The sequence below is a fragment of the Diabrotica undecimpunctata genome, chromosome 9, assembly GCF_040954645.1.
Source record: "Diabrotica undecimpunctata isolate CICGRU chromosome 9, icDiaUnde3, whole genome shotgun sequence".
In the NCBI taxonomy this organism is placed as follows: domain Eukaryota; kingdom Metazoa; phylum Arthropoda; class Insecta; order Coleoptera; family Chrysomelidae; genus Diabrotica; species Diabrotica undecimpunctata.
In genome coordinates this window covers 103,980,360-103,996,995 of record NC_092811.1, presented here as the reverse complement: position 1 = coordinate 103,996,995, position 16,636 = coordinate 103,980,360, and the positions used below count along the sequence as shown (strand labels likewise).

Below are 16,636 nucleotides of genomic sequence, written 5' to 3'. Positions count from 1 at the left end.
GAAATGAGGAACAAATCCCGGAAGAATGGTGTATTGGGATCGTTTGCCCGCTACACAAAAAGGGTGATCAATTGGAATGTAGAAACTGTAGGGAATAACCCTCCTCAATACAGCATACAAAATATTTTCGAGTATTATATATGGTCGCCTGAGTGCATATTCAGAGGAGCTTCTTGGCGAATATCAAAGTGGTTTTAGGCCTGGTCGATCAACAACAGACCAGATCTTTGTGCTAAGGCAAATACTGGAAAAAACCAATGAATTCAATATCGACACATACCATCTTTTCGTAGATTTTAAATCGGCCTATGATAGTGTCCTAAAAAATAAATTGTATGAAGCCATGGATAAATTTTACATCCCTGATAAACTGATAAGATTGGTTAAGGCTACAATGCGTAAAGTTGTTTGCAAAGTCGAAATACAGGGCGAACAATCACAGGCATTTGAAACGCATGTTGGGCTGCGACAGGGAGATGCTCTAGCGTGACTCTTTTTCAACATAGCTCTAGAAAAGGCAGTCAGGATGACCAAATAGATAACAGAGGAAACATTTTTAATAAATCATCCCACATTTTGGCATGTGCAGATGGTGTTGACCTAGTTGCCAGCACAACACGCAAGCTAGAAGAAATGTATACCACCTTGTCAAATGCCTCAAAAAATATGGACCTGCAAGTAAATGAGGAAAAAACTAAGATAATGGCATCAACGCCCAACAATAGAGCCAGAAACATCGGCCACCAATTTACGGTGGAAAACTCTACATTTGAAGTGGTGGACAAATTCACATACTTAGGCTCCCTGATCACCAAGGAGAACGTCATGATGGAAGAAATCAAGCGAAGAATAATCCTAGCAAACAAATGCTATTTTGGACTGAGGAGACATATGAGAAGCAGAAACTTAGGCCAAAAAACAAAAATAATCATATACAAAACCCTTATACAACCAGTGCTGACATATGGATCGAAGACATGGACCATTTCCAAGGCAAATGAAAACCTCCTGCTTATATTTGAACGAAGGATCCTAAGAAGAAAAATTTGGTGGCAACTGTGAAAATGGTGTTTGGAGAAGGAGGTACAGCTACGAGATATATCACAGATATAAACATATATTTGGTGGTAAAGACGTAGTATCTCTTATAAAAATAGAAAGACTAAGATGGGCAGGACATCTGGCAAGATCACAACAGAACAACCCTCCTAGAAGAATCCTTATGTCACAACCTGTGGGAAGTAGAAGTAGGTGTAGGCCAAAACTCAGATGGAGGGATGGTGTAGATGAGGATGGTAGAAAAATACGCGCAGTAAACTGACAACAGTTGGCAATGGATAGAACTGACTGGCGTAATAGACTTGGGAAGATCGAGGCTCTTTTATAGGGCTATAGCACTAATGATGATGATACTTTTACAAAGTAGCCATAGTAAAGACAGAAAGAGGGAAAGAACAGACAAAAATACGATTTAACGAAAATATTTCATTGCGACGCCGAGCTGATTTTAAAATCGGTGACAAAGTTTATGTAAAAGAATCCCAAATTAGATCTAAATCGACAAAAGTTTTTAATGGACCTTTCGAAGTTCAAGAAGTCTACAAATTCTGGAATTATCATAAACCCAAAAACTAACCAAACTCCCAAAGTTAATTTTGACAGACTAAAACCTTATTTTGAATAATTTTCGTTTAAAGACTTTATGGACTCCTTTCAATCACCCACTCCCAAATTCATCTCACTCCTATTAATAAAACTATTGGAATATTTTTTTATGAAAAAGGAACTATACAGATGTCTAACGACAAATGGACCATACTTGTTTACAAGAAATTGTTCCCCATCTAAACTACAATATCCAAAAATGACAAAACTTTCGAAAACCTACTGGAAAATTTATTAACGCTGATACACCGAGAAAACTTGCATTTCAAGCTAAAGTACAGGTACATCTCAGTCTGCTAAAACAAATTTCAAATTCCGTTAACTTAAAATTTAAAGAAATAATCTCCGACACAGTACCTTATAATTAACGCGTAAAATGCGGTTTAATTAATGGTATTGGAACATTATAGAAATCTATTATTGGAAATTTAGACGCTGCCGACGGCGAATACTTAAATCAATGTGTAAATAGGATAAACACTGGTGAAGCTCAAATTAAAAAACCCTTAAAAATCAAATATCTGTTACCACTTCAGTAATAAAAACTTTTAACTCTATTATCCAAAAATTGTAAAGAAACGAAGAAACCTTTAATACAGTCTCAAAGAATATCAAAACTACACTTGGACATAGACATTAGTGACGACATCTATTTTTACCAAACAAAATTACAAACACTAGATTTATGTGAGTCTTTAATGGAAAGCTACGTATTTTTAGAAATACTGTGACATTCTCTATATCACATTCTACTTTCAACTGTACATAAATACATATATAGCGCGAGATGATGATTCAGATTCATATGTATAACCCATGGACACCGAAAAATGCAAATAGATCAGTCAAAACCAAAGAATGTGTGCAGACATTCTTCCGTATCCCGTAGACACCAAGGCCATATGTGAAGCCAAGCTTTTGAAACCTCTCAGCGTTTTGCTAAAAAATTGATGCTCTTGGCAAAAGGTTACAATGTGCAAGAAATTGACTCAAAATTTATGGTTACTAACTATTTCCGATTCATTACCATTACCAGAAACAATCAAGTATGCAAGAAAAGACGTCACCGCACAAATAATCAAAACAAATTCAATTTTAAGATTAATTCCCGAATGTATTATATTCATCGGCAGTACCAGAGTTCAATAGAGACCAAATCGAGAAATATCCAAATATGACCCATAGAAGTCACCCAGTTAACGTACTCTACAGATACTATGACTATTTCGGGACAAAGAGTTACATATCAAAATTAAAACCATTAAAACTCAATAAGATCAACGTAGATGATTTAAACATTGCACAACACATATAAGACCAATATTCAGAAGAACTGGACTATATCATGAACCAACCATTTATCGAGGAACATTTATCCTTGGTTACCATATCAACCTTATCACTGGTTATCACCTTAGTTATCTTATACCTGTGCTGTAAATGTAAAAACAAAAGATTACTAAAAATTAAAGACTCTTAGGTTTCCAGAGCAACAACTAACACATCCATGGAGGAAGCTAAGCTGCCTGAGAAACGGAATGCCAAACATTTAGAAGGTAGCTTCTATTCTGCTCATTTCTTCAGGTAGCTTAGCTTCCTCCTTGGATGTGTTAGTTGTTGCTCTGGAAACCTCAGAGTCTTCTAATAGTATTGCCGCGAATTGGGTGCATCGCTCCTGTAGTGATTCTTTCTTAAGTTAACACTCTCCTTTTCTAACTTGGCTGCACCGTACTGAAGACGACCAATAGTTAGAAATACGTATATGCGGTTGCCTTCCAGAAGAAAGAAGAGCGAAGAAGAAGAAAAAGTCTTTATTAATTTCCGCAGTATGTTTGGGTTTAGGATACGTATTTTCCGAAACTACTTCCTTTTAACAATTGTTTTGGTTAGGTACATGATTAGTGTTATACTCAAGATCTTATGCTAAAATGCATTTTTTGTAATATTAATAATATAATAATATAAAGGTAAATGGTGTTGAAAGAAACTAAAGAAACAATATAAATTATTTTAATATTTATTATAGAGAGCTACAAAATGTTTGCACAATAATGGCTGTTCTATGATGGCTTGCAACAGATTATGAAGATCCAGTCCTAGCTTATTATTATTTCAAGACTGTATTTAAAACAGTAAATAGGGAAAAAGCCAGTTTTAAAACCTAAAAAAATAAAATCTGGTATATTAAAATGTTCATGTTTCATGCATATGAGAGAACATTGAAAACAAATTATAATTTTGTTTAATTTTACAATAATGGTCTGAATTATTCATGTTTCACACTTTTCCAATATTTTATGTTACATTATTTGCAACAGAGAAATTAAAAACTGTTACTAACAGAAACCAAAGCTAGATTTACAAAATTTACAAACACCTAATACATAGATACTAAAGTAAATGAGTCCGCTACATGCAAAACTCTGTATTTGCAAAAATTGTAAAAATTGAGTTTTAGCTGACAGTTATTTGTCACATGTTATAGCTATCTGCTGATGCAGAAATTCAGCAGCAAAGTAAGGTATTTACTAAGAAAAAGGCATTAGAAATCTTGAATCAGACGCAAAACTCTGTATTTGTCAGCCTATGCCAGTTGCATAACTGTGTAATTGCAATTGGCCAATCGCTTACATTGTTTGAGTCACATGACACGTCTCATGTGCACATGTCAATTATTCCATCATTCGCCATTACCGGTTTCACTGTTTGTTATTTGAGTACTAAAAACACCAAGTTTATTGCAAATAATTAACATTATGGATCTTCATGTGCATATTAGACCTTGTGAAAAAGGAAAAGGGAGAAAACGAGTTGTACAAACAGAAAAATGGAAACGAAATGTAATGAAACTTAAGAGGTAAGAGGTGTCTACAATTAACTAGATAGGTTTGGGACTTATTGTCAATATTTTTAGGCATAAACCTAAGGATTTACCCGGTTTTCCCACCTGTAACCATACAAAGAAAGTGTATTGTTGTATAGATTTAAAGATGCGAGACATTCAGCGTTTCCATAATAATCTGTATTCAACAACTGACAAAATAAAACAAGATATTTTTTTGCTGAAATTTTGTAAAGGTCAAAAGCCCAAGAGATCAGGTACAAACCTACATGGAATTTCAATTAAATATTTTGTTCCTACAGTAGAGGGTGGACTTTTAAGAGTATGCAAGACAGCATTTCTTGAATAACTCATTTTTAAGTTCTGAAAGAATAGAGCGTGTTGTAAGAACGTTTGTTATCCGGGGTGAAATACCAAAAGAGAGAAGAGGGGGAGATACAACAAAAGGTAGATTTGATCCAATAAAATTATCTATCCAAACATTTATGGGGCGTTTGAATGGTGCAGAGAGTCATTATAATAGAGGACGATCGACTAGATTGTATTTACCATGTGATCTGAATTTTACAAAGCTTTACAGAATGTATTGTCAACGTCATCCACATCATTCCGTAAAGTTATCATATTTCCGAACATACGTTAATGAACACTACAACATATCATTCGGCACTCCCTTAGTAGATGCTTGTTCTGCGTGTCTCAGAGCGAAGGAAATTTTGAGAAAAGAAAATTCAGAAGAAGAAAAGTTAAAGGTTATAACAGAGCAGAGAGTTCATACGTTAAGAGCTAAAGCCTTTTATTCTTTGTTAAAAAATGAATCAAATCATAACATACAAATATTTTCTTTTGATTGTCAAAAAAATCTTTCTTTGCCAAAGCTTCCCGACCAGGCGGCTTATTTCTCACAGCAAATAAATTTTTATAATTTCACCATCGTGGCTGGAAATTCGAAATCCCATCTTTCTTCTGCAAATGTGACGTCATATGTGTGGCTGAAGTTTGAACATCCAAAAGATTCAAATGCTGTTGCCTCTGCTGTACATGATACTCTCATAAAATTCAACTTTATCAGACTGGAGAAAGACGAGTGACGTTGTTGTTAAAAAACCTTCCCAGTGGCATTATAAATGTAATGCAACGAAACGATTTATATTTTCTAAGGACAAAGATTATATGGCTACGGTAAGGGGGGAAATATTTTATCGTTCTGACATAGGGTTCAGCAAGTCTATAATACGAAAAGGGAAAAAGATTTCTTTATTGAAACCAAAGTTACAACAGATTGGATGTTCATTGAAAGGAGATAAATCGTCCATAGGCACTCTCCTTAGAAACCATTTTGGTGAAAATTGGAGAGACCAGCCGGATCTCAAATTTTATAAAATTATAGATACTGGCGTACAAGCAAATAATAACGAGAGTGCTGCAGAAAATGATCATATTGATGATGAGGACCCAGAGGAACTTAGAGTTTAGGAATTAATATAAATATATACATATTATAATTTGTAATACTTTTTGTACTTTGGATAAAAATAAACTTCACTAAAAGTTTACTTCCACATGCTTTCTTCCTTATTCCTACCACACTAGGTTTAGAAAACAGACTAATATAACAACCACTAATATCGTTAATGGTTGACTATTATCATGTATTTGCAAATGTTGGTTGCATAAATCTGTATTTACATAGTTCACTTGCAAAACTCGGTATTTTCAAATTTTTCTTCCTTTTCTATCAAACCCAATAACTTTTCTAAGAAAAAAATCATTGTATTTTACCTAATAAAGCATTTATCTATCACAAAAAAGTGCCATTTATTAGGTTTTTTGCAAAATTTATCAGTTTTTTGCAAATAACTCAGTTTGACTTATACAGTAAATACAAAGTTTTGCATCTAGCGGACTCAAATACAGTGGTATTCCGATAAAAATACAGGAGTGGAAATATTAAGCAAGCTTTAAAGCAAATGGATCAGTCATAGACCAAATTTTTACATTAAAACAAATCTTATATAGCTCATAGAAATTTAATTTAGTCTTAAAAATGTTATCTATCGATTTTCGACAGACGTATGATACAATATATAAACATAATATTAAACAAGTTAACTTTTGAAGTACTAGAATATTTAAAAAAATAGTAAATGCCCACTCGATAACACTAAAAGTAAAGTTATGACTTTTCTCCATTATCTATGATATTTCTCCTACTAGGCGAGGAAAGGAAGCACTAATTCTACCAATTTTCGAATCGCTGTGTAACTTTTTGCATTAGTTCAGGAAAGTGTCTGGAAAGCTTGTGAACAAAATTAATGATGGTAAAATGAAAACTGCATTTTGTGCATAAGGAAAATGCATTTTCAAAGTGCACAGAATATTTGAAAAATTTGCAGCTAAGAAAATATCGACATGAGTAAGTTTAATTTTGTTATGCGGGGATTTTAGAGGTCGCTGAACACGAATATGATAACGACGATGGTCCTCGACCTACCTGGTTCCCAGAGTGGACCTCGTCTCCTGGAGCTTTATGTTATTCTCATTAGAAATCAGCCGAAAGCCATTATTTGGGGGGTTTTTGGGGTTGCTGAACACGAACATTACGACATCGATGATCTCCTAGGTATTTCACGTCTTTTGAAGTTTTTCGTTAATTGTGTATTTGAGATTGTTATGAAAATGTAGTAGCAAATAAGAGTTAAAATATAATTTCTTGAATACAAATAAAAAAAATTTGATTTTCTTCAAAGACCTCCATATGGGTGCAATTTACACACAGCACAATTTTTACGTGCTAAATTTCAAACCATTATTAAAGACAATGTGGACGAAGGAGCTTGTTCCCGATCTGAGGCCGTGGTGGGAATGTAAGTTCAGGAAACTGGACTACTTTCTGACGCAGATTCTGACAGGACATGGTAGTTTTGGCACCTTAACAAATAGGATAGGCAAATCTGCCTCGGCAGACTGTATTGTTTGTGGGGTACTGGACGCTCCCGTCCCCCTTTTAAACTGAGAGTGGAGACTTCTAGAGGCAAATTGGTTTTAGGCTCGATAAAGAAATATGATACACATGATAGTGCAATGTCTGATATCTGGAGTGATGAAGAAGAAGGAGTAAGAGGTCAGTGGAGGAAATTGAACCAGGGATCTGAAATCTTGTCTCTTTTTCTCGAGAGCCAGGATTCGGTAAGTACCAAAATTAGTTTATGACCTCACGAAAATATTTTATTTTTTTGTTTTCTTTGGAAATAGGCAGCTTTTAAACTAAATTTTTCTGATTTATGGTGATTGGGTAAGACCACTACTCTGGAGGGGTCGTTTAGGTTTTAGTCAGAATACGGTTAATCCGGCACTACCCTGAGGTCTTTTGGCCTAGTTTAAAACTCGACTAAAATATGCAAGGGTGTCTTGCTCCGTAACATTAGATGTCTAAAAACACCCCCACCTCTGTCTGCCACAATTCAATGGATAGCTTCTTAGGCTCGTACTGGAGTCTGGCAATATGGCAATTAAAAAAATTGCAAACCAAGCCATTCTTTTTACATCCACACTTTTATATAAAAAGGAGTGATTTTCCTAATAATTTGAAATAGAACGAGGAGAAAAAAATGCACTTTAACTATGTAACTTAAAGTATATCTGTGTACTAGTAAGCGGGTTTTAGTTTGCCAGAAACGACCATTTCTACTATGTAAGAATTATTATTGACCTTACTACCTTCTCAGACTACATGTACAAATTAACGCAACTGCAAAACCGTTAAATTCATTACTTCAGAATCAGATGACTTTTAAAAAAAATCTTAGAATACCTTAATTTTAATGGTTAAATGGCCATTAATTGCTATATGTTCGACATTACGTCATCAGTGTTGGCACAATGACGTAATTGACGATATTTTTAAATACAAACCGATGTAATGGGAGCTCATATGAAAAGTCTTCTAATCCACTATGCAGCGATGTATTATTGGAATATTTATTTATACAGGGTTAATCAAAATTATGTACTTATTCTTTCTTGTATCGTGTCGTCAATATTTTCTTCTTTTGTGATGATCATACCCAGGTACTTATATGTGTCGAAATATTTAAATGTCGAAGGTACTTATAAGTGTTCCAATGGGAGGTCCAGCTGTATGCTACCGACACACATTTATTCTGTCTTTTTTATGTTTATTTCAAGCCACCGTTTTTTATATTTCTCGATTAATTTTCTTGTCATATATTCAATATCTTCATTACCTTGAGCTATTACTAGTTGGTCATCTGCAAATAATTATAAAACCTTTCTAGAGAAATAAAAATCTGTGTAGAACAAATTTCCAATATAAGATATGCAGATGACACTGCACTACTAACTGATACAGACACGAACTTACAGAAAGTCTTCAACCAGTGATGGCGAACCTTTAGAGCTCGATGTATCAAAAATCGAAACATAATTTAACATAATAACTCAGTTGCTATCAACACGTCCTCGTCTCATAGACATTTTGTCTCAGGACTAGCAACCTCCAGTGGAGTCTTACGTTGCCACGTTATCTATCCGGTTGTCACGTAAACACTCAGTATATAAAATCAAATAATGTAACTCAAATTTAATTTAACAACATTTAAAGGGTTTTTACCCATGTATTTCTTCTTCTTCTTCTTTTGGCATCATAACCCTGGATGGGTCTTTGCCTGTCTGGCTATGTCCTTCCATTCAGATCTCTCTTGTGCCCTTCTTCTCCATTGTCTTATGTTCATTGTTTTCAGGTCGTCTTCCACGTCATCCAACCATCTCGTTCTAGGCCTTCCTTTTTTTCGCCTTCCTATGGGCTTCCATTGTAACATTTTCTTTGTTGTTTTTGCATCGTTTTGTCTCTGCAAATGTCCCAGCCATGACAGTCTTTGACTTTTCACAAATCTTACAATGTCATAACCTTCATTTAACTCATTAACCTCGTCTTTTCTCCTGATTCTCCATGTGCCATCTTCCTCTTGTACCGGGCCATATACTTTCCTCAGTATTTTTCTCTCGAATGTCCTGAGTTGTGCTTCATCTTTTTTCGTCATTACCCAAGTTTCACATCCATAGGTTACTACGGGTCTAATCAGTGTTCTGTAGATAGTCATTTTGGTTCTTTTGTCTAATAATTTCGATGTCATCAATCTTTTATTAGCATAGTATGTACGATTCCCGCTGGAAATACGTGCATTAATTTCGCTACTTACGGAGTTGTTCTGATTGATTTCTGTGCCGAGATATGTAAAGGCACCCACTCGTTCGATAGTATAGTTGTCTATTGTGATATTATTTTCATTGTCAGTTATTCTTTTGACTGTCATATACTTCGTTTTTGCTTCGTTTATTTTGAGACCTCTTTTTCTTGCTTCAGGATCAATTTGTTTGAACACTTCTATTAGTCGTGGCTTATTCCTACTAATGATGGCTACATCGTCTGCATATGCAGTAATTTGTACTGATTTGGTGTTTATATGGCCGGTTATATTGGTTTTTCTGATGACCCATGTATTTAGTGGCCCAAAATATGTACATCCAGATAACACTGATTATGGAATATTAATTCCGAAAACGTTTTATGATGTAGCCCGATAGGGTATTTTAATATAAGCCTTTTATAAAGGAATTTTTAAATAAACTATTGTTATGTCTAAATTAAGCGGATTAAATATTATAAACAATAAACTTTAGATAGTATTTTGGCTGTGTCACAAATAACTGTTTAAAACAGCTGTCAAAAAATTAAGTAAGCTTGATGATATCTAATCTTTTATACAAAATGGACATAAAGAAGAAGTAAATACTTACTTTTATCCAAGAAGTCATATTCATATCATATAATTTGTAAGCGCTTAATTGCTGAACCCTTTGAGAATGTTGTAGAACGAAGGCTACATCCTTTTTTAATTGTATGTCCAAATTCCACCAATCGCTTTTAAACAAATACTCTGGAATTAAATTAGCCTGAAATGATAATAGATCAATCAACATAGGCGTGGCTACATACTAACTTTCGAGGAGCGCAAAAATTGGGTTCGTTTACTACTAGAAAGAACTAATATGTGAACAGTTTGAATAATATTAAATAAACGAAATATTAAACTAAAAAGTAAAACTTTTTTAATAAATAAGTTAAAATTTATAAATAAACTAGATAATATAATAGATTAAGACGTTGTGATAAACGCCTAACAGTTAAAAAAAAACTGTATTCATTTAGGATAATTCAGGGTGAAATGGTGAATCGGGTGAAATGGTGAATCGCTCTATTTCATTTTCCGGTACACAGATGTCTCTGTAATCGAGCACGTTGTGAAAACCAGCCCTGTTTTAAAAACCGTAAGTAATTTGTGCAAAACTGTTTCCCGTGCTCAATAATTTTTATACAATGAATGCATTAGTAGACGTTGCTTTAGGAAGCTTAGTCCACGAAGTATTTTTCGATATATTCTGCCTTCTCAGACTGTTTATATAAAACATAAAACAGAAATCGTTGCCTCTAACATTGTGAACTTCTTGCTGTGCTATTCACTATTTCACCCATGGTAAATGGGAGAAATGGTGAACTTGGGCAAGAGCGATTGGTGAAGGCCTTTTCCAACGCGTATACCAGTAAGATCGAATATAGCTCAGTGATAGAGTATTTGACTACAGATAGAGAAATCCCCGGTTCAAAACTGGGATAATCCCCGTTTTTTTTTATTTTTTCATTAATTTTTTAACATTTTAAACATTTTCTTTGATTTATATGAGTTTAAAATCGATTACAAAAGTCTTTCATGACATAGGAAATAAAAAAACAAAATAGTTTATAATTTTATATTGTGTGCTATATATAAAAAAAAAGTGATATAAAAAGTTCTTTCTTATGAAAGTGTAATTATTTTTGATTGGTTTGGTCCGATTTGCTTTGGTTTGTTGATTAAAAAAAAAAACAAACTGTACTCGTATTTCTCAGCATAAGTAAAACTTCCATCATCATTGTTTCAGACAAAGTTACCTACGTTTTATAAAAGGCAGAGAAGATCCATCCGTGCTGACTGGACAAAAGAGCAACTTAAAGATGGCGTAAAAGCAGTACAAAATGGATTGAGCCTGAATCCAGCATTAAAAGAGTTATGGAGTTATTAAAAGCGTTCAATGGTCGCTAAAGAGAAGAATAGCAAAGGGGTGATTTACAAAAAAACTTTTAGGTGGGCTGCCTGTTCTAATACAGGAATGTGAAAAGAAGATGGTAAAACATATCATCTTCTTCTTCAAGTGCCTATCCGTTCCGGATGTTGGCGATCATCACGGCTATCTTTACTTTATTTATTGCAGCGCGGAACAGTTCAGTGGTAGTCGTGTTATACCACTTTCGTAAATTTTGAAGCCAGGAAATGCGTCTTCTTCCCGGTCCTCTCTTACCATTTACTTTCCCTTGGAGAATCAGCTGGAGAAGGCCGTAACGTTCTTGATTTCTCATTACATGTCCTAGATATTCCAACTTTTTGAGAATGAGAATTTCAAATTCTTTCCCCATTCTACGCAGGACCTCCACATTAGTAACTCTGTCAACCCAGGATATACGTAAGATGCGCCTATAACACCACATTTCGAAAGCTTCGAGCCGATTCATAGATGCAACAGTCAGTGTCCATGCTTCCATTCCGTAGAGTAGAACTGTGAATATGTAGCAGTTCAATAGACGGCATTTTGTTTTTAATGATATGTCTCGACTGTTGAAAATGGTTCTCATTCTAACGAATGCTGCTTTTGCTTTTATTATTCGCTGTTTAATTTCTGTTGAGTGGTTCCATTGGCTATTTTTAAAACATATCATAAGATTACAAAAATTCAGATTTGCACCGACTAGAATAGAAGTACGTTCCATGGCATATAAACTGGCCGAGCAATATAATCTGCATCACAAGTTTAACCATGAAAAGGAAATTGCCGGAATGGATTGGCTACATTTATTCTTAAAACGAAATCTAGAATTATGTATTCCCAAATCGGAAGGAGTTTCACAGTCACGATCAAGGGATTTAAACAAGAAAAATGTTGCAAACTACTTTTCATTGCTGCAGAACATGATGATAGAGCACAACCTCTTTGATAAACTGGAAAATATATTTAACGTAGATGAATCCGGACTTCAACTAAATAATAGACCAGGTTATGTGTTGGCAGCAAAGGGATCTAAGAGCGTAGCTGCAATAACATCTGGTGAAAAGGGTGAAACTATATCTGTAATCGCCTTCTGCAATGGAGAGGGCTGTGCTTTCCAGCATGTGTATTGAAGGAAAAAAACGAAAAAGCTGAGTGAGCTCTAGCTGAGATTTTGAATTCTCCAGAAAACGCCGACAAAATACGAAACCAAAAACGACAAAACAAAACAATTACGTTAGTAAAGAGTGGACCAAATGCTAAAAGGAAGATCAAAGAAGAAATAGTAACCAAAAAGACTACAAAAGAAAATACCAAAACGAAGCAACCTAAGAAACGAAAAGCGTGTTCCAGTGACTCCGAATCCGACTCATCGCTGGATATACAGTGGTGTATAGTTACACTAAAAAGAACGTGGATTGGATCGAATGTATTAGCTGCCAACTTTGTCTGCCCGAAGACTGTTCAAAATATAAATCCATGTTTGATACAGGTAAAAAGCAGAAGAAGTAAGTTCACAATTTCACCTCAAGTGCCTTCGTCATTTCATTATTATGCATGAGTGAAATGGTGAATTTAATAAAAATAAATATTGTTTTTTTTTTAAACATTTGTAATGTCTTAAATAAACGCTATGACACTGTTAAGTTGTTGCCAATATATTTTATGATAGAAGTGTATTTTATTTCAAGTAAATAAACAATTACTTGTCTTCTACACGGCTTAACTTTTTTGTTCACCATATCACTTTGATTTTCCCTACCAGAGGACTCTTACTATATTTTTTTGTTTTTTAAGATGAATAATATTTATTTATATTAAAAACAAACTAATCACAAATAATTATACTATATATAGGAGTTCAGATGTTTTTGTTTCAGCTTTTTATTCGTTTTTTATTTGTTTCATAATTAATTTTTTAATAGATTTTATTCTCTGATTATTGAAATTAACTACACCTACTAGGGGCCATCTCGAATATTTATAATTTTAAATATTTTTATTCTGGATTTATTTATAATTCAGTGTTTTATAATCAGATATGTCTATTAAATAAGCGTATATAAGTGAAAAAGGAATAGGGAACCTCCTTTAAACTTGATAAGAAACAATAATAGTATGCTCGATGACCCTTGCTTAAAATTGCCCAAAGAAAGATAAGAAAGATCTTCTAGAATAGCAAGAGGTCCTTACCAACCACAACTAGAACATTTTCCAGCAAAAATAACTGGCATATATATATATATATATATATTTTTTTTTTTTTTTTTTTTTTTTTTTTTTTTTTTTTTTTTTTTTTAGCCCTTTTTCTATCCGAATTGTCGAATAAAGGCCTCTCCCATTTCTCGCCATTCATCCCTGTTGTGTGCTAGGCGTTTCCACATTGGTCCTGCGACTCTTTTGATATCGTCGCTCCAGCGCATTTGAGGTCTTCCTCTTGGTCTCTTCGCATCGTACGGTCGCCAGTTTCCGACCTCTTTGTTCCATCTACCATCTTCGAGACGTTCGTTGTGTCCAGCCCATTTCCATTTTAATTTAGCTGCTTGTTTCGCGGCGTCCTTTATTTTTGTTTTGTTCCGGATTGCTTCGTTCGTTTGCCGATCTATTAGTGAGATACCAAGCATCTGTCGTTCCATGGCTCGCTGAGTTTTTCGAATCTTGTCCATGTTCTTTTTTGTGAATGTCCAGGTTTGAGCTCCGTAAGTGAGAACAGGAAGGATACAAGAATCGAACACTTTGGTTCGAAGGTTTTGGGGTATCTTTTTGTCTTTCAGTATGTATGAGAGCTTTCCAAATGCGGCCCATCCCATTCTTACTCGTCTGCTTATTTCGGTAGTTTGGTTTTCTTTGTTTACCTTGATATTCTGACTTAGATATATGTATTCTTCTACATGTTCCACTTTTGTTCCTTGGATGGTTATCATCGGTTGATCATCTTTATTCGACATTAGCTTAGTTTTACTCAGATTCATTTTCAGTCCTTTTTTTATGGATTCCGTATGAAGCTCATCGATCATCGTCTTCAGTTCTTTCCAGCTGTCGGCTATTAGTACTACGTCATCTGCATATCTTAGATGGTTTAAATACTTTCCGTTTATCGACAGTCCCTTCGTTTCCCAATTTATTGATTTAAAGATGTCTTCAAGTGCGGCAGTAAATAGTTTTGGAGATATGGTGTCTCCCTGTCTTACTCCTCGGTTGATTTTTATTGGCCCCGTTTTCATTCCGTTATCCATCGTGACTACCATTTCAGCGTGTTGGTATATATTATGTATTAATATCCTATCCTATCCTAATATATATATATATATATATATATATATATATATATATATATATATATACTGGAAATAAATGGAAAAATATTAAAAGTCTGTCGTTTTTACCCACTTCGTATGGCAACTTAGAATGGTTGGAATATAGTCCAACAAAAGAGGCAGCTTACTGTTTTTTGTGCAGATGTTTTGGCAAAAACAACAGTACTAAACCTGGATTGATATGGACTGTGTTTATTTCTAATGAATTTTATCATCAAAAATGTATGGAATATGCATCAAAATACAATTTACCATGAAGTTACCACAGAAACTTAGTTATACTGTGCATAACTCCATAGATCTTATAATCCAAAAGAAAAAAGAGGCAGCACTGAAAGCTAACGAGAAGCAGCTACAAAAAAATTTAGATTATATGAAGAAACTAATTGATATCATTATAGTTTTGGTTAATGGTGGAAAACCTCTTCATAGTCGTGATGCAATGGAAGAACACAATGAAAAAGAATTGTTTCTCGAAATTGTCCAACTTCGTAAAAAATACGAACTTCGATTTAAGGCATACTTGGAACAAGCCCCAACAAACTGCACTTTTTTAACAACTACATTCAAAATCATATTTTAGGTTCTCCCAAAAATGTAAGGGATATTTAGAAGGAAGTGAAAGCTTTCTGTGATTGCAGACGAGACTTCTGATGTCACTCGCCACGAGCAGATTTTTATTGTTTATATATATCCCTAAAGGTAGTACGTTTCCAGTTGAAAGGCTAGTAACATTGAAACGTTTGAATTTAACTGCTGCAGAAATCATTTTTGAAATAATAAATTGTACAGAAAGGATGTAAAGAGAAAAATATTAAAATTTTGTATATTTATGGCTATGCTTATTGCCTTTCTTAAGAATTGGTAGCAGCTTGCCCTTATCATATGGTAAATCGAAAGATTTTCGATTTTTTTGGTGTAACAGAATTGGTTTATTCTTATATTAAAGGCAGTCCAAAAAGACACACTGTTTTTGAAGAGATTGTGAAGTTTGTAAATAATAAGTTAAAAAATTTGTTATCTTTATCTGAAACATGTTGGGTTTGTCGTACTGAAGCAGTTGCTGTGGTCAAAAATCAGCTTGAACTATTTATAGAAGCCGTTGAAGAGACATGTGATGACTCAACTGTTGTAAAAGCTAGAGCTAACAATAAATCCTTGGATTTTATTATGGGTTTAAAAATACCAGAACAGAAAAAAGTAAGGAAAAGAAAGTTCTTTTTATTTATCGTGTTCACGATTAGATCCAAAGCTATCATCATCTGGTGATGCCACCGTAATATCGAGTGACGGTTAAATAGGAGGACCTGAACCAAAACAGTTTTTTGCATACCAGGGGTGCAACCCAATCTTCATATTCATCAACGTGTATGCGTCCACAACTGGACAAAGGTCTCCCTGAGCTCCTTCAGGTCGTCAGTCCATCTAGTTGGTAGGCGTCCTCTGCTCCGTATTGCTTCTTGTCTTAGTCTCCACTCTAAAATACGTTTTGTCCATCGGTTGTCTGATAATCTGGCGACATGTCCTGCCCAATTCCATTTTAACGACGCGATTTTTTCGATAGCGTCTGTTGTTTTTGTTATACGACGTATTTCTGTATTTGGAAATCGGTCTCTCAGAAAGACACCCAACATCTGGCGCTCCATAGCCA

General features: G+C 34.5%; 1 protein-coding gene across 1 annotated transcript in view; it reads right to left on the bottom strand.

Moving 5' to 3' along the window:
- Positions 1 to 3,698: 3,698 nt before the first annotated feature.
- LOC140449832 (odorant receptor 49b-like) overlaps positions 3,699 to 16,636 on the bottom strand; it is a 37,163-nt gene continuing 24,225 nt past the window's right edge. The window contains exons 6-7 of the mRNA XM_072543197.1: positions 10,328 to 10,483; positions 3,699 to 3,826 (exon numbers count right to left, since the gene is read on the bottom strand). Of these exons, the coding sequence (XP_072399298.1) occupies positions 3,773 to 3,826; positions 10,328 to 10,483 (210 nt within the window). The 3' untranslated portion in view covers positions 3,699 to 3,772. The remainder of the gene's footprint in view (positions 3,827 to 10,327; positions 10,484 to 16,636) is intronic.